Source organism: Podarcis vaucheri (assembly GCF_965113315.1).
Source record: "Podarcis vaucheri genome assembly, chromosome: 2".
Taxonomy (NCBI): domain Eukaryota; kingdom Metazoa; phylum Chordata; class Lepidosauria; order Squamata; family Lacertidae; genus Podarcis; species Podarcis vaucheri.
In genome coordinates, this window is record NC_138760.1 from 85,747,132 (window position 1) to 85,769,827 (window position 22,696).

A 22,696-nucleotide genomic window follows, 5' to 3' on the forward strand; every position below is an offset into this window, starting at 1 on the left:
ACAAGGCACACAACACATGCCCCAAACCTGTAGCAATATTGCGACTCCTGCCACCTTCATTCTGGGTTTTTTCATCCTACTTTTATGATAACTTTTATGGTGACTTGCATTGTTCTACTACTATGGCTTTCCATGTGAACCAGCTGGTCACTATTACTGCTATTGTTATAGGTTTTTGGGAGGATGGGATCCACCTAAACCCAAGAAATTAATAAATGGTAAGATTTTGACCATTTGGGACAAGATGGGAGAAATTCTAGCTGCAGAGGAATTCCTGGGCTAGCCTATGCAGAGTGACCTGTCCAAGCTAGAAGCATTAAGAAACAATACAGGTTATTGAGGGCCATTGGCAATTCAAGAGAACTGTCCTTCTCCCCCCCCCCCCTCCACCCGCCCTGAAGTGTAAACAGAGACGGGATTTGGAAGGTTGCCAGGGTAACTGGGCATGATGTTATAGGAAGAGTTTGGGGCCTTTGGCAGAAAACTTGGGATAGCTGAGAGAAGCCCAGAACCATTTTGGCAGGCTGGCTGAAGGCAGGTTGAGAGAGAGGCCTTGGACTCCACTGCTGCACTGCTGTGGAGAACAAGCCCCTCTTGAGATGACCATGTGGTAAGATCTGGACTCCCTCCATTTAGATTCAGGTGTAAATATGTGAGTAAATCATATTTTTAAAAGCTACTATAACCTCCTCTGCATTCTCAGTTCTCCAAAGAAGCACAGACACTGGTTGGGAGTCAAGACCCCTGGAATCTCGTGGACAAGTGGCCTGTTACACTATAATCTATAATTGGTGTGCATAGATTTGATCCTGCAGAGCTGGTTCTACACCACTCTCATCTCGGCACAGCCAGATTTAGGGCAGTGAGGGCAGTTCTCATGCACAGAATATAATAAAATTAGTAGTAGTAGTAGTAATACCTACTCAAAGTTGGGGGTGGGGTGCACCCAATTTTGTCCTCGCTCAGGGCAACACATTACCAAAGCGCCCCCCCCCCAACTTCCCATCTTCAACCTTTAACTTTGAGGATGGAAGGTGGGAGTGAATTTGTAGGTATGAGGTTTATGTTCCATTTTACTCAACAACTGGACAGTCCTCCTCAGTTTTGTTTAATGCTACTTCTCAATGCCATGTAGATATCCGTGCTTAATCTGAACCTTCCCTGAACCTTCCTGAACCTTCCGTTTTAACTGGGTGTGAAGCTACACTTGTGATTATGGGAGGAATGTGATTGCTCTAGCAGTACGGGATTTCCGTAAACAGTTGGTGGGGAGGGAGAACCTCAGACTCTCCAGTCAGGACCCTGTTACCCCAAGTGCCATTGAGTGTGGGCTTCTCCTCCTCCTCCCAGTTGTTAATGGGGCCTAGTCTCTTCTCTTTCTATTAACTCCCATTGGAAAAGGGCACTCTCCCCATAAACTTGCAGGCAGAAGGGAGAAGATGCTGTACCTCAAAAACAGCTGGGGTGGGATTTTCTTCCCCATACAAGTTAGAGATTGCACTCTCCATTAACTTGCATTAACTGCCAGTGCACATAGGTTTTTTAAAGGTGTCCTTTCAAGCACCACCTGATCCCCACGTGACTTAAGGCCCTCCTTTTTAGTGCCCTCTGAATGCATTATAAGCAAGGCTGATGTGCCGTGTAGTACGCTGTGCCCCATGAGAGGCAATTCATTCGTGCAAAACAGCAGCACAGCAATACCTCTGCCACAAATGAAAGGGGCTTCATGTGGACCATACCTTACCTTTTCTGTATCGGCTCAGCCAACGAGTCATTTCCGTTTTGAATTTCCCATCTAGAAGTATAATGTGTTATAAGCATCCCTGTAGCTTCCCCCTCTCTGTTCATCACTCTGTCTTCAAGGTCCTGTGGAAGAGCCATTCAATGAGCAAAAACCCATCACAAACACTTCCCCTCCCATGGTTTCCAGCAATTGGTTTTCTCTTCCCATCATGGCTGTTCAGATGCCCGAGAGAAGCCTATAAGCAGAGCCTGAACACAGCAGCACTCTCCCCTTCTGCGGTTTCCAGAAACTGGTGTTGAGAAGTACAGTGCCTCTAGCAGTGAAGGGAGAACATATCCATCAGGGTTAGGAGCCACTGATAATCTCTTCTTTCACAAATTTGTCTAATCCTCTTTTAAAGCCCTCCAAGATGGTGGCCAGCAATGTCTCCAAAGCTTAATTATGCAGTGTGTGAATAAATACCTACTTTTGTCTATACCGGTATTTGCATCCCTGAGCCCCCTAAATGAGTCCATTTGAACACAGATAACATAATGCCTGAATTATTTTGAGCATCTGATGAAAGCTTTTGTTCACCAAAGGCTTTCAAGGGTTTGAGTTTATGAATAAGCTTTCATTCTATCCGAAGTGATTGCAGCTTTTCGTCTGATGTTTTAGTTTGATTTTTGCCTTCAAACTGTTGTTTTGTTTTAATTGTATGCCAACTGCCTTGGTAAAGGTAAGATAAAGGACCCCTGGATAGTTAAGCCCAGTCAAAGGCAATTATGGGGTGTGGTGCTCATCTCACTTTCAGACTCACTGTGTTTGTCCACAGACAGCTTTCTGGGTCATGTGGCCAGCATGACTAAACCGCTTCTGGCACAAGGGGACACTGTGACGGAAATCAGAGCACACGGAAACAGCGTTTACCTTCCCCCTGTAGCAGTATTTATTTATCTACTTGCACTGGCATGCTTTCGAACTGCTAGGTTGGCAGGAGCTGGGACCGAGCAACGGGAGCTCACCCCGTTGCGGGGATTCGAAACGCCGACCTTCCGATCAGCAAGCCCAAGAGGCTCAGTGGTTTAGACCACAGCGCCACCCGTGTCCCCAGCTGCCTTGGACAGCCATATGTGGGAAAGGCAGGATGGAAATCTTTTAAATAAATGGATGCCTTTAGTATGGGCTAGCTGAGGTATGAGAAACTAAAATTAAAAGTTAGAAATGGAAGGTTTCCTCAAAATCTGAGCAATGAAATCACAGCTAAATTTGACATTTTTTTCTTAATTAAAAATCTTTATTATAATCCCCTCATATTTATTGTGAAAAAATACATTTCATGTATTATCTGATATGCTTATAAAAACAGGATAAAATAAATTCGCAGTCATGTGCATTTGTCCTTGTTGCTGTCAAAAACCTTCACAGGCAGCAAAAGCACAAACTGTTAAGAACAGAGATACAGAAACATATACCAGAAATACGTGTTTCCTTGTTTTCATGATAGGATCACCTTCTTTTTGGGAAAGCAAATTGCTGTTAAATTCTGAGATGTACTGTTTAATTTAAAAACAAAAAAACAGAATGTATTTTCAAATAACGTTTGTCAGATCTGTTAAATCTGTCGATATTCTGACGTTTATTGTAACTGATACATGGGAACAATGCAGTGATTCATTTCTATACAGTGTTTTAAGGCACATTCAGCAGGTATCTCTATTCACATTTGGCTTTGGTCCAGCAAATCCTTCGTTGCGTTTATGAGACTGCCTATCCAGGTAAATGAGTATCCATTGTCCCCTGCGGGTCCTTTTCATGCCCATAGACCTCGACAACATGTATCGTACTTATGGTATGTATGGCAACGTTATGCCCCGGTCCCAGCTGTCTACCAAGGGCACTGCTGGGTTTGGCTGGTTTGCTGTGTAAATCGTTTTCTCCAAAACAGCTGGTCTCTGTGATGCCTCCAGCCCATTCGTCATGGAAGCTGGAAAAGAAAAGAAACCTTTTAAAAATTTAGATAAAACTATAGCCTTGATATAGTACTGTCATTGGATTTCTCTCTCTCTCTCTCTCCCCCCCCCCCCGCCACCGCAGTAAAGAAGTTGTCAATAAATAGCAGAGCAGATAAAAATCTAGAATACCCAATAAATATAGCACGCCTCGTCCAGGTCTGCCAACCACAAGATAGGGAGTTGTCCCTTCCTTGGGAGGTTCAGTTACCTCCCTCACTGTTTAGATTTGCTTATCATATCTATACATAATTTTTATTAAGTTTTCTCTTTTACAATTTAAAATACTCATATTACATCCTTTAGATGTCAATGATTTCCCTTCTCCTTTTTCCCTGGTTCATTTTACATATCATAAATCCCTGAAAATTTTACAAAAACTATACCACTCAGTATTCCATTATTGCATCCATCAAAACTTGTTTACACTGTTGAACTTATCTTAATGCTGCCAGCGTTTTCAGCTGTATACAATTATTTACCATATATTCAATAAACGTTGTCCAATCTTCTTTAAACGTATGTCCTTCCTGGTCTCTTATTCTATATGTTAAGTCTGCAAGTTGTGCATATTCTGTCAACTTAAGTTGCCATTTTTCTTTAGCTGGGACCTCGCTTGTTTTCCATTTTGGGGCTAACAAAACACGGGCCACAGTAGAAGCATACATAAATAACCTTTTTTAAAATTAAAAAAGGGGGGGATTTGCTTATTCATTCTGTGTACAGCAGATCTTACCAGCTTGCTTATACATTTATTTATAACATTCCTAGATCTTGTATTTCCACCTTGTGGCGCTCTTCCTAGATCAGGTCTGGGGACCCTTTTTCAGTCTGAGGCCTTATTCAGTTCTGGGCACCGGGTGGTAGTGGGAACCACACCCCAGTGGTGGGAGGTGCCAGAGGCAAAAATGAGTAGAGCAACTAAATTTTACCTCCGTACAGGTAAAATTTTACATCTTTGCATGTTTCTACGCATACCTCTGTATCCTCCATCCCAGCAAGCAAGAGACATTCTCAGAGTTCAAGGACACATTCCAGCCAGGCAAAAACCACGCAATGAAGGGCAAAGCAAGGTAGTGAGGAATGTGACCTGAGGAGAAGCCTGGAGGCTACATAGGGAGGTCTGGAGGACCATGTGTGGCCGATGGGCCTGAAATTTCCCACTCCTGTTCTAAATGGAGATTTTATAAGTTTCTGCACAGATGGGCAGTACACCTTTAAAAAAAACACACACGTGCTTTTATGGCAGACAATTTGATGCCTTCATAAAAGCTCAACATATTTTTAAGATAATAAAGTCATACCTTGGTTTTCAAACAGAATGGGTTCCGACAGTCTGTTCGACTTCCGAAACATTCGGAAACCAAGGCACAGCTTCCGATTGGCTGCAGGAGTGTCCTGCAGCCAATCGGAAATTGTGCCAGACATTCGGCTTCCGAGGCAAAGTTCGCAAACCAGAACACCTGCTTCCGGGTTTGTGGCGTTCAAGTTCCAAGTTGTTCGTGAACTAAGCTGTTAAAAAACCAAGGTACGACTGTACTAGACAAATACAAGTCTTTTCTAATAATAATAATAATAATAATAATAATAATAATAATAATAATAATAATATAATAATAGGTGATTCATTTAGGCTACTGGAACCATATTAGAGATCCCTGAAGCTATTTCTCAGAAGAGACATCCACTTTTTTCTCATATTAGCTTAGCACAGCCAAAGAGGAAATCAATATATTTCAACAGGAAGTACTGTAGAGGTGTGCAGATTGCTTAACAACTGCCGTTCAAGGGCAACACGTTGTAAAATACATGGTTCAAAAGCAAGTACTTTGAGAAGCCACAGAAAAATCAAAGGATAAAGATTTTCCAATCAAACGTTGGAAACCGACATCCAACACAAAATGTTATTGACCTAATTTTTGACTTATAGGCATCAGCTTTGGAGGAGGGGGAAGGCTACAGCAGTTACAGGTAACATTTTCCTTTATCCTATATGTTGTCAAAGGCACGTGCTTCCCCTATTGTGTCATATACAGAATACAATTTTCTTGAGGTAATAATACAAGTGGTTGCAGGTCAAAAGCCAAAGTGATATAACGACAAGGGAGGAAAGGAGGCAGGAAGATAAAGATTACTTCAGGGGAAAGGTGTGGTTGCTTTCTGCATTTATATCTGATTGCTAGATACCAGGTGACACATAAAAACTACTTTTATTTTCAAGGCCTCTGTCAGGAGGAGGGTTTTAAAAAAAGAAAAACCCAGATAGAAGCATTTACGTTCTCTTTATACTACAGTTGCTTTCCAACTTCTTTAATTGATCCCAGGGTGATAGTGTTCTCTGAAGCTTTGTGTTCAAGAGTCTTTTGGAGAGTGTCAAAGAAAACAAATGATATCTGGATAAACGATGCCCTTTGCATGTGGCTAGATAGTGTGCAAATGCCACCAAGGACTAGATATGAAAGCCTTGATAAATTCGAATTGACTCAAATAACAACAATCTGACTCAGTATGATTTGTCCACTGCAGGTATAGATGCTGGAAGTTGTGGGAGAGGAGGGAGACAGGAACGTGTTTTCACAAATTTTGACCCCACCACATACACGCAAAATCTTGTTTCCCTCAGCCATATCATTGGTTCCTTTTACTGTCAACTCTTTATAGCAATCGCAACGTAGTGTACAATTATATTATATGCACTTGCATTCTGTTGAAATCAAGTGCCCGGTTCTGCTCAGTGTCTAAAGGAAATTGCCTGGCCAAATTCTTCACTTGCATCAACATATAAAATCCTAGTAACAATTTCACCTGTTAGAGGTTAAGAGACTCCCCTGTCATCATGGGCCCTGATTCTGCTGAAGAGATAAGCAACTAGTTGTGCATTAATGTCTGGTACCCAAGTTGCACATCCCCACTGGTAACAAAAAGGAAATGTCTCCACTGTGCTTGAAGGGGTATGAGGCTCATGGGATTAATGGCACTTGTAGAGGGAATGTGAACATGTGATAAGATTTGGGGGTAACATGAGAGAGATCATGAAATGGCAGGCTGGAAGGACTCATATTCCAGCTCTTTAAAGAGAGGTGCATGTATGGGATATTGTGAAATATTGCCACACCTGGTGGCTTTCATAAAACATGGCATCCCTTTATCTTCCATCAGAAGGATAGTTTCTGTGTTCATAGACCACCACAAGCTTGGATACTTGTATGAAAAGGAAATCTAGGATTTCTTTTAAAATGCCCATGGACACTAAGAGGGTGGAAGTGCTATATTATTTGCACTCTTTGGCCACTTCTATCTGATTGATCATTGTTCATTCTTCTCAACACTTTGATAAGTCTATTTTGTTTTTAAAAATGCATTTCTCCAATTCATTAGTGTTCTGATGAGAATCCACATGAACACCCATATCAGCAAATGCATGCAGAAGGTTGCATTCATAAGCAGATCTGTCTTGCTGGATCAGCGGGAGGCTGTCTTATTTTGTTGTTGTGTGCAGCTTTGATCTCAGTTTGCATCCCTCCATTCATTATACAACAGATAGGAAAAGGCAAGTGATCACCAGTTGAGTTCAGAAGAATCAACTTAATTCCCCTTTGTGTTCTTCCTAATGATAATAATGCGAACAGGACTTGCAATAAGACTTCAGCACTGTAACACATAACACGTATGCTCTTCTGTTTCCTGATTGACATTGGAAATTGCTTTGCACTGGAATTTCTTCTGAAAGGTGGTGGGTAGAAATTTTTGCTTGTGTTACAGTGCACAACATTTTGGTGGGAATAATGGTAAGAGAAAATTTAATGAAAATGATTTATAGGTGGTACATGACACCAGTTAAGCTTCAAAAAAATCTACCATTTGGCCGATAATAAATGTTGGAAATGTAACGAGACTGAAGGTACATTCTTTCACCTTTGGTGGATGTGCCCAAGGATTAAGGCATTCTGGGAGATGATTTATAATAAAATGAAAAAGGTATTTAAATATACCTTCCTTAAGAAACCAGAGGCCTTTCTCCTGGGCATGGTCGGCCAATTGGTGTTAAAGAAGGAGAGAACTTTTTTTATGTATTCAGCAACAGCAGCAAGAATACTCATCGCGAAATATTGGAAGACACAAGATCTACCCACCAGGGAAGAATGGCAGATGAAGTTGATGGACTACATGGAATTGGCGGAAATGACTGGCAGAATCCGAGACCAGGGAGAAGAGTCGGTGGAAGAAGACTGGGAAAAGTTTAAAGACTATTTACAGAAATATTGTAAAATTAATGAATGTTAGAAAGATGTTGGAATGAAGTTATATGGCTTTAGTAGAAATGTTATAAGGAATTAAGTATAAATAGATTATTAGAGCATTAAAGGGAAAAATAAGGTTAGAATGTGTTAAGACAATTATAGGATAGAAAACAGAGGAAGATGGACAGGAATTGCTTAAACAATTAATAGAAGTGGAATACAAAAAGGGAGGTGAGAGGAGGTCGTGGAAATTAGTGAAAGAAAGATAAGATATTGAAATTGGACTGTGTTTTAAATGGTTTTTGTTTTGTTTTGTTAGTTGCATGTTAGTGTTTTGCAGTTTTTTTGTATTGTATTGTATTGTATTGTATTGTACTGTATTGTATTGTATTATTGTATGTTTTTTCTTTTTTGGTTTTTTGTAGTGTTGTGTTCAATTTGTTGGAAAACTAATAAATATTATTATATGTATATAGAAAAAAGGAATTTAACTGGGACTAAGCCCTGTTTTGTGGAATCATCAGTTTAAAAAGAAACCCCCTTGCCTTCTAGGAACACCAAGTAGCATCAAGCCTTAAAGGGCACCAGAGGGGAAAAAAACCTTCTGAACACAGAGGAAAAAAGAGAATTTTGATATTTGATGATAAAAAACAAAATTTTAAATGCAGCTTAACTTTCTAAAGTTAACTTTCCAATCTTTTCCCTTACAGTACACCATCTTGAAAAATACATTTGACCCTATTTCACAAAGATTGCAACCTTTACAAAAAAAGGTAACTTGCTACCAATTTGACAGCCTACTCCCTCAATTTGCCCCCACAATGCTGCCAAGTACTGAGGTGTTGAAGCCTACTCATAGCACTTTAACTGTCACTTTTATATATATATAAAGTTTAAGCACATGTAAATTCTTGGTTAATTTATGGATACATCAATGGCCACCAGCTTAGATGCCTTTTATAGCTGACTAAAACTTAGTGCAATCCTGAGAGCAGAAGATCTGGCCAAAGGCCTGTCTAGGCCAGAATCCTGTTCTCACAGTGGCCAACCAAATGCCTAGGGGAACAAGCAGGGCCTGAGCACAACAGGCCTCTCCCCACTTTGTGGTTCCCAGCAACTGCTATTCAAAGGCTAGGCCTACTCAGAAGTAACTCCCTCTTAATCAGATATAACCTGTACAGTCCTATATATACATAGTTTGGGCCAGGTTCGACTAAATAGCTGTGTTAGTGGGAGCCACTGCAATGAGTCCCACTAGTGTAATGGTACTTTCCACACGTCTCACTTCTGTCCGCCTGTTTCCTCCTCAATACTGCTTGGGAAGGTCAGGAGATCTGCCCAGAACACCCAACAGGAAGGAAGAGGGAGGAGATTGTTTCATCAAGCAAGCAGAAGCACCTGGGCTGATGGAACCATCACCTTAGTGTGACATTGAATTCCACACTTTATATTCCTACCATAAAAATAAAAAACGGGGAGATCAGTTCCCTAATCTGACTTTGCACTTCTTTCCCCTAAATTGTGGCTATGCTTAGCTGTGACAGCAAAACATTCTTTAGCTCTTTAAGGGGCTTGTGTCGCTGCCTGTGCTAAAAGCACCGTGTAGATACCCTGGTGGCATGTTCATACTCTCTGTCAGTGCAGGGGTTTCACTGACATTTGCCCACAGTTAACAGACAAGAGTGTTTATTTGAGGAGCAGTAAAACAAATTCAAAGTAAACTGAAGTGTGGGATGAATTAGTAAGAACTACTAATCTCTGAAACCTACTCCCAGTCAGTTAATACCTCTGCTTCCCACCCTCTCCCTCTCTTGCAACAGTCCTCTGGCATAAATTCCAACCATCACTCCAACTGTCATTCTATTCTCTCTTCCGTTTCCACCTCCCACTTACCCCTAATCTTCCATACTCCAAGTGATCTCCACCCTCTGACCCCAAATATGGTCGACTCACTTATTTTTTGCATAGCCTCTCGCAGGCAACAGCCCATTTCATTGTGTACATTTATTCCTTCCTTTCCAAATGCAGTCAAGATATTGCTGTTTTGTTTTTGTTTTCCCCCTGGATGCTTGCTTTGCTTGTTTTTGCTAAATGGGCCACTTGCTTGTTAAGAGATTTTCCCTTTTTTGTTCATAGCACACAGCGCTAAAGCATTCTGAATCAACGCTTCAGAAAAGCCACAGCATCTCAGTCCTTCAGAGGCAACTTCTAAAAATACCCAGTAAATACTTCTGTAGGAGTGCACCAATTAGCAGCCCTACAAAAAAAAGAAAGAAAAATTCTTCATGGAAATACACGCCAGCTGCTCCTAATGGAGAAAATGCAGCCTCTTACACCTAGAGTCAAATGCACAGCCTTTACAAGTCACCCAGCAATTAGTTCACTGAACCAGGGTTTTTTCCCCATTAGCATTTCAGCTAGATAAAATTGTGGCAAAGTGGGGAATGTTCAGCCTTTGAAAAGTGCGATGATGTGCAGTATGTGTGTAGCATTCAAATCTTCGGAAAACAATCATGCCAGAAAATATATAAATATAACAATATTCAGCATCTATAGCTCTGAAGGCCAAACTAGATTAACATTCCTCAGTTTAGGAAGCTACTTTATGCCATCAGATGATTTACCCATCTAGTCCAGAATTATCCACTGTTGAGGGTCTTAAGCAAAAATTGTTTACACCATCATCTGTTTAGCTGGTCCTTTAAAACTGGAAATAGTAAGGACTGGACTTTGGGCTTCTTGTATGTGATGCATAGGCTCAGCCGCGGAGCTATGGCCCTGCTCCTAAAACCTTTCTCTGAATATCTCTTTACACGCTTTGGTTAAAAGTAGGAATGGCTGGGGCTCTTGTCTTACCCACCTCTTCAGCTAACAGAAGCTTTGGGACACAATTTCCACTGGAATATCCATTGGACCGGGGAGAGAAATAAATTTCTCCTGCCAAGCACCAGCTCTCAATTCCAAATCACACCTGTCCCATGGCTGCTTTGACCAAAGGGAAAGAAAACACAGCATTGCTAGTCTCCCACATCACACTGAGTTTGGCCCTTTAAAAAATGCATGCCTCTTACTTGAACAGACTGGGTGTCAAATGCAAAACATTTTATTTAGGTTCTTGTTTGCATTTGCCCCACATGCTCAACAGCCATTGCCTCAAGAGGTAATGGAAAGAAGAGCCATTTCTGAACACTGGGCAAGGAAAAAGCTTTTGGTTTGTCAAGGGCAGATATGGGTCCTCTCTATCTGGCTCTTAAGACTCTTCCCACTCTGGTCCTTGAGTGTTTTTTGCCTAGGTGGGATGCCTCCTCGAGTTCTGGTCATGCCTCTTGCTTCCCTGGGTGGATGGAGGGGCATGTGAGGCTGTATAGGAACTAGCCTACTGTACAAAATCACATTTGTTGCTCCACCCACTTTTGCCTTTAGCCCTGCCCACCCCTGGAAAGTGTCCCTTGAGGTGAAAAAGGTTCCACACTCTTGGTCAAGGGGAACTTGGATAGAAAAGGGAAGTGTCTGACTGTAAGAAGTCCAGTTCAGTCTTTTCAGAACAGCACCGCCTGCAGGCCCAGGGAGGGATTTCCTGCAGTGAATATGCAGCCAACTGCATAACATGAGGCTTTTTCACACGACAGCCTTACATTTCAGTGGCACAACCATGTTGTGAAAATTAGAACCGAGGGAGGGAGGACAGAGACCTTGAAAAACAATGTGTTACAATGACACTTCATTTGTTGTCTTCCAATTTCATTTGTTATATAATGCATTACAAGGCTTCTTCAGACTGCACTTACCCTGCAAATTCCTCTTTACTGCCTTGCTATTTGCAATAATTTATGTGTTCAGGATGAAGAAGAAGATTTGATTCTGTCTAATTCATTACAAAACAAATGTCCCTTAAGTGATGCACAAAGCTGTCACCCCATTTGTCAGCTTCAAGGCATGCCACATAATACATTGGACCCATGGCTGCTAAGTCATTTAGTGAATATAGATTTGCATTCAAGAACCTACTACATTGCCCAAAAGAGTTTGATTAATGGGCCATAGGCTGGCCCTACCATTAGGGAAAATGAAGTTCCAACTCAAGCAATGAAGTAGGGGCAGGGTTTGCAGCAAAAAGGCTCTTGTCCAGTCTCCTGTAGGCACCTCCAACTATTTCTGTCCACTAGAACCACCACCATCTCCCAGGGAATCACCTTAACTGAAGACCTTAACAGACTGGAGAACTGGGCCCAAACTAACAAAATGCATTTCAATAGGGACAAATGTAAGGCTCAGCATTTAGGCAGGAAGAATCAACTACACAGATATAAGATGGGGGACACTTGGCTTACCAGTAGTACATGTGAAAAGGATCCACGGCTATTGGTGGACCACAAACTTAACATGAGTCAACAGTGTGATGCAGCAACAGCAGCAGCAGCAAGGGGGGGGGGAGGTAATGCAATGCTCCAGCTACCTGGCATCTGGCCCCCAAAATATTGCACAGATGGAAATGTGGCCCATGGACTGAGGTCTTCCCACCCCTGGTTTAATGCGATATACAAGCCAGGGCAAAGTGTGCAGAGCATGGACTCAACCTCAGACATGCCTTTCCATAACACATGAATGGAGCCCAGGAGAATGACAGAATGGAACCAGGAAGTGTGGCCTTGCTCATCCCTTCATATCCCTGACACTGAGTGAGGGCTATAGTAAAACAGTCTGTGCTCCACAGAGATTAGCACAGAACAGAGACAGAGCCGTAGCTAGGTGATCTTGCGCCCCTGGCAGAACTGTCCAGATTGCGCCCCCTAGGGAATGTGGCACAGAAAAAAGTAGGGGGAAACAGGGCCCCCGCATATCATATAAATACCCTCTATTTAAAACCTTTTCTTAAGAGGCAATAATTGATATTTTTATTTATAGACATATTTATGGAAATATTTTTAGCAGATTTTGCACCCCCTTCTTGCTTGTGCCCCTGGCGGGGGCCTTGCTCACCACCCCCTAGCTACGGCCCTGAATAGAGATTTTGAGATTTTAGTGAAACAGACTGTTGCATGCCAAGTATTTGTTGCTTTATATATTTTATTTGTGTTTAAATTGAAAACAACTGTCCTGCTTAGTAAACAAAATGGTACAAATTCCAGAAATGTAAATATGGACTGCATATTGAACAAATCTCAGCACTTCATTACACGCAGGTGTCTAAAATTAAAAGCAAGCTCTTAATCCTTTTGACGAAGTGCCTTAGGATATAATCACTGTGTAATTAGCTTTTTAAGTATATGTAAAACCTCTCAAAACTCAAAAATTGATTAAGTAGCCACTAGACTTTGTACCAAACGTACCATTTCCCGTGTTTTTTTACAGGTGGATCACACTAGTTTAAAGCTAGCGATAAACTATACAGTAATTAATTGAATTTGCTGTGGTCTATCCGGCACTCTTTTAAATGCCAAACTAATGCTTTCACTAGAATCTGCTATCAAAAGTAATTTAAAAAAAAAAATCTCACCACCATATGAAATGAGAGGTTTTAATTTATTTGTTTATTCTTTTATGTTATTTATGTGCTGCCCAATGACAAAAGGTTCTCTGAGATTTTAAAGGGTCTACTCTGAGTATGATTTCGTTGGCTATCCCCAATATAATACAATAAAAAGACAAGAATGTAAAACGTGGCATTAGAACTTCAGGTAACATCAGGAGCAGAACAGAGAGCAAAGAATAAAAATCAACAAAGCTAAAACAGCGTTGAAAGTGACAAGATAAAAAAAAAAAGCAGTGGCACCCCATTTACAAAGACCCTTTCACTTTTAGCCACCTGCCAGCTCAGTGGGCTGAGACATTTTAATAAAGGCCTTAGGTGAAGACCTCAGGTTTGGGCAAGGAAATATGGGATTGAAATACATAGCTCATTTCTGTTTTTGTATGTCAAATAGAAATGGGACACGTCCATGACCCAGTCACAGATCTGATCCTAAGGAGGGAGCGATACACTGGAGAGTTGCCATTGCAGCCATTCACTCTGTTGAGGTCGCTGGCGTCCATCTGTCTTAAGAGGCAATGGAGTGTGCCTCCGGGGATGAAGTCAAACCACTGCGTTAGCAGCACCAGGCTCCAAGCCTAGGCAAGTGTGTATGGAGGTCCTGAGCCTCCTAGATGACAAGAAACCTCTCTTGGCCTCACTGATGTGGTGCGAAAGAAAGCAGAGCACGTGGCACCAACTGGGCTGCAGGAGGTGCCAGAATAATGCATAAAAAGCACCACCCAACCATCTCAGGGACTCCACTCTGGATTGGTGTGGGGCAGGCGTAGGCAAACTGGGCCCTCCAGATGTTTTGGGACTACAACTCCCATCATCCCTGACCGCTGGTCCTGTTAGCTAGGGATGATGGGAGTTGTAGTCCCAAAACATCTGGGGGAGCCCCAGTTTGCCAATGCCTGGTGTAGGGTTTACTCCTCAGCCTTTTCATTTTCCTCCCAAAGAAATCACACAAGGCAGCAAAGGTTTAGGATCAGAGTTTTCTTGACTGTTGAACCCACTATTGGTCTCGTCCACTCAATCTGCCGGAGCTTGTCTTTGCACACAGGGCAATTCCCTAACTCACTGAGCGTTTGGGACCCATTGGCAACCCTCACCTGGTTTAGCTGGCCAGTCAAAGCCATTTCCGGGGTGGGGCCGCTATCACATGCTGGCAGCTTCTGGGAGCCACAAGGGAGAGCTGAGTGCAGGGTAGGAATCAAAAGTGGACAAACTACCCCAGAAGGAGCCTAAATTGCCCCCCACCAGAGGTACTACTCCATCCCTAACACCCCATACACTCCACCATTCACTCTAACCACATTTTCAAAAAGCAATTCCACCAGAAAAAATGGGGGCCTAAAAGGAAAAACAATGTGCAGTTCTAGGGATGGCTACTAGAAAACAGGAATGGTTGGCGCATGGTGGAACCTAGCAGTAGGGTTCCTGCTTTGCAATCAGCAGGTCCAGATTTCATCCTTGGCATCTCTAGTTAAAAGGATCAGGCAGCAACTAATGAGAGAGACCTGTGCATGAGACCCTGGAAAGTGGCTGCCACTCACAGCAGACAACAGATCGAAGAAAAAGTCTGACCTAGTACAAAGCAGCTAAAGTGGTACTGATGATGCCAAGGAGATCCCCAACAGCTTAAGAACTGTTAAGAGAGCTCCCTGTGCTATGTAGACCAGAGTCTGCAGGCTAAGGGATATCCTGTAAAATGTTGCAGTGCATGAACACATATGCCTCCCTTGAAGTACTTTCCTGTGCTGCAGCAAAGCAGTGCCCAGGATTGGCCTATGAGTCAGAATCAGGCATCCGTCAAAGCAGGAGCTGAATTGAATGTACCGTAATTTATTTGCATTATCTCCTCCGACCCTCTCAGCCTGAGTGTTATTGCAACATGCATCTGCCATTTAAACTGCTCGCTCTCTTCCAGCAAAAAAAGCAGCCGTAATAAATTCAAAAACAAAGAGTGGAATATCCGACAATAAAAACAATTGCTATTATGGGGTAGCTTATAGAGCTCAGCTCCCTGCTGCTCTAAATAAATCTCCTTCCCAGAAAAATTGAAGACTGTGCCTATACTCTTTATTCAACCAAATAAAACCTCCACGACAAGTAAAACGACTCCTTTAAAAACCCTAAATTAGGAGTAGACAGACTGCCTTCATGGGCAGCCTTCCAGGGGCTGCAAGCCAGAGGTAATGGAGCAGCCGGAGACAAAGAAGTGGGCAGGGCAAGAAAGGGGACTCTGGTTTTTGGATAGGGGCTGCATTTGAGTCACACAGGTCAGCAGTTCCGACATACAAATCTCTCCATCTGGGCAAGCGGCAGGGACACATTCCTGCCAAGCAAATTCACTTCAGGATGGTGTGGAGCAGAACCAGTGAGGAATGTGGCCTAGGAAAAACGCTAAAGACCAGTTAATAAGGCTTGGCAGGATGGAATTGGCCCGAGGTTCCCCACCAATGCCCTCAATGGAAATGAAGGCATTGCCCTACTGTTGTTATCACTCAGGGGCACTAAAGACTGGTCTGCCTCCTTAGCCAAGAATGGAAGAAGAGGCAGATGACATTAGTTTTTTAAAAATATATTGCTTTAAGTTGGGGGGTCATAGAATCCTAGAGTTGGAAGAATCCACGAGGGCAGGAATATTTTGCCCAACATGGGGCTCAAACCCATGACCCTGTCTCATGCTCCACCAACTGAGCTATCCTACATTCCCTCATAAGCAGTCTTCTGGTGGCTGGAAGCCAGAGGCAAAAAATGGTGAGAGCAACAGAGGTTTCCATACACCTCTCTGAGAGGCATTGCCAGAGTTCAAGGACACATTCCAGCCACGCAAAAGCATGAAAAGTGGTTTGTGAAAGGGCATGGCCTGAGGAGAGTTCCACAGGCTGGGCAGAGATAACTGGAGGGTTACATTCAGCCCAGGGGGCTGAGGTACCATGTCTCTCCTTTAATTATTCTGAAGAGACAACCAGTTGGCTGGTTAGTGCTCCTGTAGGACAGATAAGTATGGAACAAGGAGATGACCCAAATGAATGCAGTGGCCTCAGAGAGATATCAACAAAAGTCCCCCCCCCCCCAAAGAATCTATCCAACTTTGCTCTATCAGATTTTCTATTCTGATTTAACCAGATTTTGATTTCCTCCCAGGAAGGGAGAGAAGCATTGAGTGAAAGGGTGCAGATTCCATCAGCACATACACCTCAAATGGACTTCGCATCCCATGAATTGGGTGTGCCCATGGCCCAGGGAAAGCAGATCCTGATGTGTATGCAAGCATCAGACGACACTGGTGAATACAAAAGGTAATAAGGCTGCACTTTCTGTTACTACATCCAAATCAGAGTCACTGACCAGTTCGAATTACATAGCCCCAATGTATACACAATCAGGACTATAGCTTCATACTGTGTTCTATGTTGCATTATCCCAAATAAGACAGCATCACGTAGGTGATAAATATTAAGTTAAACCAGTGAATCATGACATGTAGACAAAGGATGGAGGCACAATGCCAAGAATGATCAAAGGTTTTCATTTTGAACTGTGTGTTTTTTACGGAGAACAGAGGCATTTTAGCACTATCTGAATGGAGCCCATACAGACAAACAATGTATATGATACAGGGCTATGTATGAACACCAGAGAAGTCAGTCATTTGCCACTGTCTAGTACAGGGGTCCACAGACCTCAAGAATTAGTTCAGACCCTGATTTGGCAGTTCAGCAAACAGCCCACCTCAGTCCAAGGTACTTTGTAGACTCTTCAATGTGTTAAAGAGTTTTGGTCTTGCAAAGCTGCATAATCCAGTACCCTGGGCTCCTTACCTGCAGAAACCTCGGTTGTCATACGCCATGTTACTACCATCATCAAATACTGGCTTATTCTTTATCTTTTTGTTATTGTTGTTATTTCTGCCTTTAAAACCAAAGTAAGCTGCTTGCATGTTTTCCAGTTCTTCACTTCTGAGCTGGTACCATAGTTGCATATCCCTGTAAAAATGGACACAGAGGAAAGGATGGCAATAAACATGGGTGGCAGCAGTGTTGTTAGCCAGGCAGGTGACTGAGCTAAAAAGGATTCAGTAGCACAGGCAAAGAGCAAAGCAGAGAAGAGTTTCAAAGGAAGGACACCCAAATATGAAGAGAACCCATGAAAAGAGACCACGTAACATCAACAGGCAGAATTTGGAGTCAGGGAAAATAAATAGGAAATAGTATTAAATCTGCAGGGATACTTTCATTTTTTTATTTTTACTGCCATTCCACTTTTTCTGCTACTGCTTTAGAAAGTATACACCCATCATGTAGACACGTATGGGACTGTGAAGGAGTGACAGGGGGACGGGGAGCTTTTCATGCTCCTTGAGCTCTTGGTAGCTTTTGACACCATCAGTCACACTATCAGGACTTCTGGAACAGCTGTGCAATTTGGACGTGGGTGGTTTTATTGTGTGTATTTGCAATTGTAGCAAACAACTAATAAATCTGGAAAATAATAATGCATATTATTAAATAATATCAGGGTGGGTAAAGGTGCCATTTGGGAAGCAGGAAGTGTTTAAAATATGGTAAGATCTTGTTGCTCTGTCCCAGCTCCTGCCAACCTAGCAGTTCGAAAGCATACTAGTGTGAGCAGATAAATAGGTGCCGCTGCAGCGGAAAGGTAAATGGTGTTTCTGTGTGCTCTGGTTTCCATCACGTTGTTCTGATATGCCAGAAGCAGTTTAGTCATGCTGGCCACATGACCTGGAAAGCTGTCTGTGGACAAACACTGGCAACCCTTGGCCTGACAGCGAGATGAGTGCCACAACTCCATAGTCGCCTTTGACTGGACTTAACCGTCCAGGGGTCCTTTACCTTTCACCTTTTAAGAGATTGTGAACATGACAACGGCTGGGAGCAGAGCAAGTTGCCACATGCATTAATGAAGTGTCATTGCAGACAGACAGGTGGGACAACTTTCACCAGAGTTCCAATAGCCACATTTAGATTACTTTTAGAAACTTTTACTACGGTTTCCTGCAATAAACGCAGGAAAATTGCCATCACAAGACAAACTTCTGATTTTGAAGCAAAACAGTGTTTTGTTTTGTTCTTTTTACCTTTGGCATACAAATTAAACCCAGCCCCCGAAAGAAGATCTTCATGTGTGTGAGGAGGCTGTTTGTAGTGGATAAGAATGGGAAGGATCCAGCAGGGTACTAAGGATCCTTAGTATCTAATCCACTAAATGCTTGCATAAACAAGAATTTGGCATTTGGGAAAGTCCAATACAATTCTCAGGAGATGTAAGAACAAAAGACAGGTGTCAAAAACCCTTCAATTATATAATATGGAAGCACTAGTATTTCAGAAATTAAAGTATAATTGCCATTATTTGCCTTCCTGAACAGCACTTATATAAACAAGCTGTGCTGCGGTCACTGGCTGTTTCCAGCTAAAAAATTTTTTAATTGGTTTCATGGCTTTCCTTCTTTTACATTAAAGCACTGACAACCCACCTGTTGACCTCTCATCACAGGCCTATATTTGCAGGACATAATACTGATTAACTTCCTCCTCATACATAATACAGTGGTGCCTCGCAAGACGAAATTAATCCGTTCCGCGAGTCTCTTCGTCTTGCGGTTTTTTCATCTTGCGAAGCACGGCTATTAGCGGCTTAGCGGCTATTAGCGGCTTAGCAGCTATTAACGGCTTAGCGGCTATTAACGGCTTAGCGGCTTTAAGAAAAATGAAACAAACTCGCAAGAACTCGCAAGACTCTTTCGTCTTGCGCGTTTTTCGTCTTGCGAGGCATTCGTCTTGCGAGGTACCACTGTAGTTAAATCTTTAACAAAAGGGACACATCTCTCACCCCTCCATGGTTCAGTCAGGTGATAGAATTAAAAGTCTGTTCTTTTTCTTGGTAATATTTGTGAGTTATTTGCTTCTGCCCTATCTACATTATTTAAAAATCAAGGTGTGTTTGTAGCCTTTGTACGACCCTCACAAATAGCATTGGAGATTATAAGAAGCTGGGCTACACATAACATTTGCCAGCTGGAGATGCCACTGTGTTTCCCTCCCCAGCTACAAAAATTGTATACAGAAATTACACTCCACGTCTCTTGAAGAATCTCACACCCCTCCTCTTTCCCAGGCCATACCCCTAAACTTTGAGCCCCTCCTTGGGTATTTCTGCCTGGCTAGAATGTGTTATTGAGCTCTGATAATGGCTTCTCCTTGGCTGGATCAAGGATAGAGAGGGGTTTGAGAATAATTTGGCATATATTGCTCCACCCACTCTTTCTTCTGGCCCTGCCTACCACTTGAATGTGGCCCCCAGAAGGTTGCTTAGAAGGGACTGTGGCCCTCAGGCTGTAAAATGTTTTCTGTCCCTGCTCAAGAAGTTTCTCCTGAAATTATTCCTATTATAAATTAAATTTGTTACTCACTTCATCTTGCCCAGGGCAGCTCATCTGTCCCTTTTTTAAGCCAGTTCCTCAAGAAAAATTGTGTGTGTGTGTGTGTGTGTGTTTAGGGTTGTCATATGTCCTCTTTTTCCAGGACACATCCTCTTTTTCATGGGTAGAGTCCTCATACCGATCCATAGTTAAAAGTAGAAGTCGGCAAATATGTCCTCTTTTTTTGCTCTTCAAAATATGGTAACCCTGGCAGAAACTACTGTATAAAAGGAAAAGTATACAGTTGTTGGTCCAGCCACTTTTGTCCCTGGCCCTGCCCACCACCTGTGTGTGGCCTCCAGAAGGGAATGAGGCCCTCCGTCTGTAAAGGGTTGCCTGGCCTAGTCTAAAATTTGTTACTACAGGACTCAGCTGCTGCTACATCAGGGCTCAGAACCATTCTGTGGAAATGAAAATGGTGGTGGTTATTGCAGTAGTTTGCCACGCACTTCTCTTCACAGTGCCAGGCTGAGTACTGCTGCTCTCCAAATATATATATGAATATATATTATCTTAAAGGGAAGTCAGTGACCAGCCTCAGCTGCAGTGGGCGCCCAACATTTGCTTCCCTAAGCCCAGTCCTCATGTCAGGCCTGCTCTGTTCCACTGGCCCTGCCCACGATTGTTCAGCATGGTGTAAACATTGTTTCCAAGGCAGCAGCAGAAGAATGGCTGCTGATATGGCAGGGAGTGTTGCACAGATTGGACGATTCGTGGCTTCCTTGAGGTATGCTGCCTCTCCCTAGACACAGCAAACACTGGGGTATCATCACTAGAATCAAGCTGAGAACCTGTCAAAATCAAACAATGCTTTAAACACTTGTTTTGTTATCAGTTATTTCAGTTTCACAGAGCCAAAAATGATGTGTAATGCTAGCACATAACTGGCTTTCTTCCCCTCAGCAAAGTACATCCCCAAATTTCCAGACCCTGTAGCATGGGAAACCAAGGGAATCTTCCACTTTGCACTTCCAGACTACATCAACAACAACATTGCAGAGGGTTGGACTAGACGGCCTTGGGATCCCTTCCAACTCTACAATTCTACAAGTACAGCGAAAGTCTCAAAGAAAATCAGCAGTAGAACAATAACATGCTATCTCTCGTATAGCTGAGCCTTCAAGTTACCTCTCTTAAACCTTTCCCCTGAAACGACGTTCCCTGTCAAACATGACATACCTTTGAGCTCTTCTTCTCTCACTTTTCTTAACACACTTGATAAGACAGCAGGTTAAAAAAGCCATCGACATCAGCAGAATAATGGCGCAGCTCACAATGGAGGCAATGACGGCAACTTTAAATCCAAAGGTTTCGTATTTGGATACGGCTGCAATACAGCAAACACAGTCAGAGATTGACATCCGCCCTGATATCTACCTCCTTTGTATTCCTGCTAATGAACCCCTCACTTTGGTATGTGCTGACAAGTGGAGTGTTTTGGCTTCAGTTCAACCTGGGAGCATCTCAAGGCAGACTATTTAAAAGCGTCCTATTTATAAGTGAGCAATGAAATACTCACAAGTAACTTGGCACAGTAACTAATCCTGCAGAGAAGAAGAAGAAGAACGGAAAAGGGAGGCAGAGGGAAGCACTCTGTCTATATGCACAGCTTGTGGCACAGGCCTGGCGCCAGGGACTGTCATTCACCCTGCCCAGAACCATGCCTCAATAAGGGTCCAGTTGCCAATTCCTGGAGTCTCCTGGTTGTGCTACTGCCCTTCTTCCTGCTGCCGAGTGTTCACCTTCCATCTCCAAGAAAGCAAAGAGCATGTACCTTGTCTTCTTCCTCTAGAAGGCAGTGCTGATTGGGCCCAGAGGGAACAGCCAACCAATCAGCAACAGCCAACCAATCAGCAAAGGCCAACCAATCAGCAACAGCGGCAAGAAGAGGAAGTTAAAGTACTTGGCGAGGAGGGCACTGATAGCTTATTTTCCAATATTGCCCATCAAATTCAGAACCGACATGGCCAGGGCTGGCCCAAGACATTTTGCTGCCTGAGGCAAAAGGCAAGATGTCTTTCCATGAACAGAAGTTGACTGGACTGGCAACTGAATCTTACTTCAGCACTGGTGATGGGATAGCATCCCCTATACACCTGAAGCAGCAAGTCAGCGTAGGCAGTTCATGACAAACATACATCTCTGCCTTCTGACAGAGCAGAATGGACAGGTGGCTCGGGAGAAGCAGGCAGCTGCCACTGCTGCCCCACAGCACCTGCTGCCTAAAGCAGTTGCCTCATTTGGCCTAATGGGAGGGCCGGCCCTGGGCGCTGTTGTGGCACACCAATCCAAACACAGCCTACCGGTTAGGTCTTTGCAGCCTGTTCAGTGCTAGATTGTTTCTTTATTCTTTCAGTCCTAGAGAGGTGGTGGTGGTGTGGACACTAGGATGTTTATGAAGCCCTTGGTCGGACACCACATAAGTGGGTCGCATGCTGTACAGTCTTGAATCAATACAATGCATGCATTTGAATTTTTAAAGGAATGACATTAACAAATCCTAGAGCTACCAAAAAAAATGGGTGGGGGAGGGAATGATGGGAGGCAAACCTTTAAAGAAGTTAATGGTTAGGACAGCTCTTTAATTTAATTGTATACTTCGCCTGGCAGCTGATATTTAACGGGTTATGTTTATGGATAACAGTGTCAGGGTTCATCTTCCCAGCAAGTAAAGCTATAACGCTGCTCAGGGTCACACTTTTTCAAGTCTAAGGAGGTGCAAGAGATTTTCTATCATCAATCCAATATTAGTAGACA

The 22,696-nt window shown here is 42.9% G+C and overlaps 1 protein-coding gene across 1 annotated transcript in view; it reads right to left on the reverse strand.

Annotated features, from left to right (window-relative positions):
* Positions 1–3,312: 3,312 nt before the first annotated feature.
* The window catches only part of SUSD3 (sushi domain containing 3), a 48,988-nt gene continuing 29,604 nt past the window's right edge, over positions 3,313–22,696 (reverse strand). Inside the window, exons 3-5 of the mRNA XM_082210650.1 lie at positions 21,119–21,266; positions 17,319–17,483; positions 3,313–3,710 (exon numbers count right to left, since the gene is read on the reverse strand). Of these exons, the coding sequence (XP_082066776.1) occupies positions 3,494–3,710; positions 17,319–17,483; positions 21,119–21,266 (530 nt within the window). The 3' untranslated portion in view covers positions 3,313–3,493. The remainder of the gene's footprint in view (positions 3,711–17,318; positions 17,484–21,118; positions 21,267–22,696) is intronic.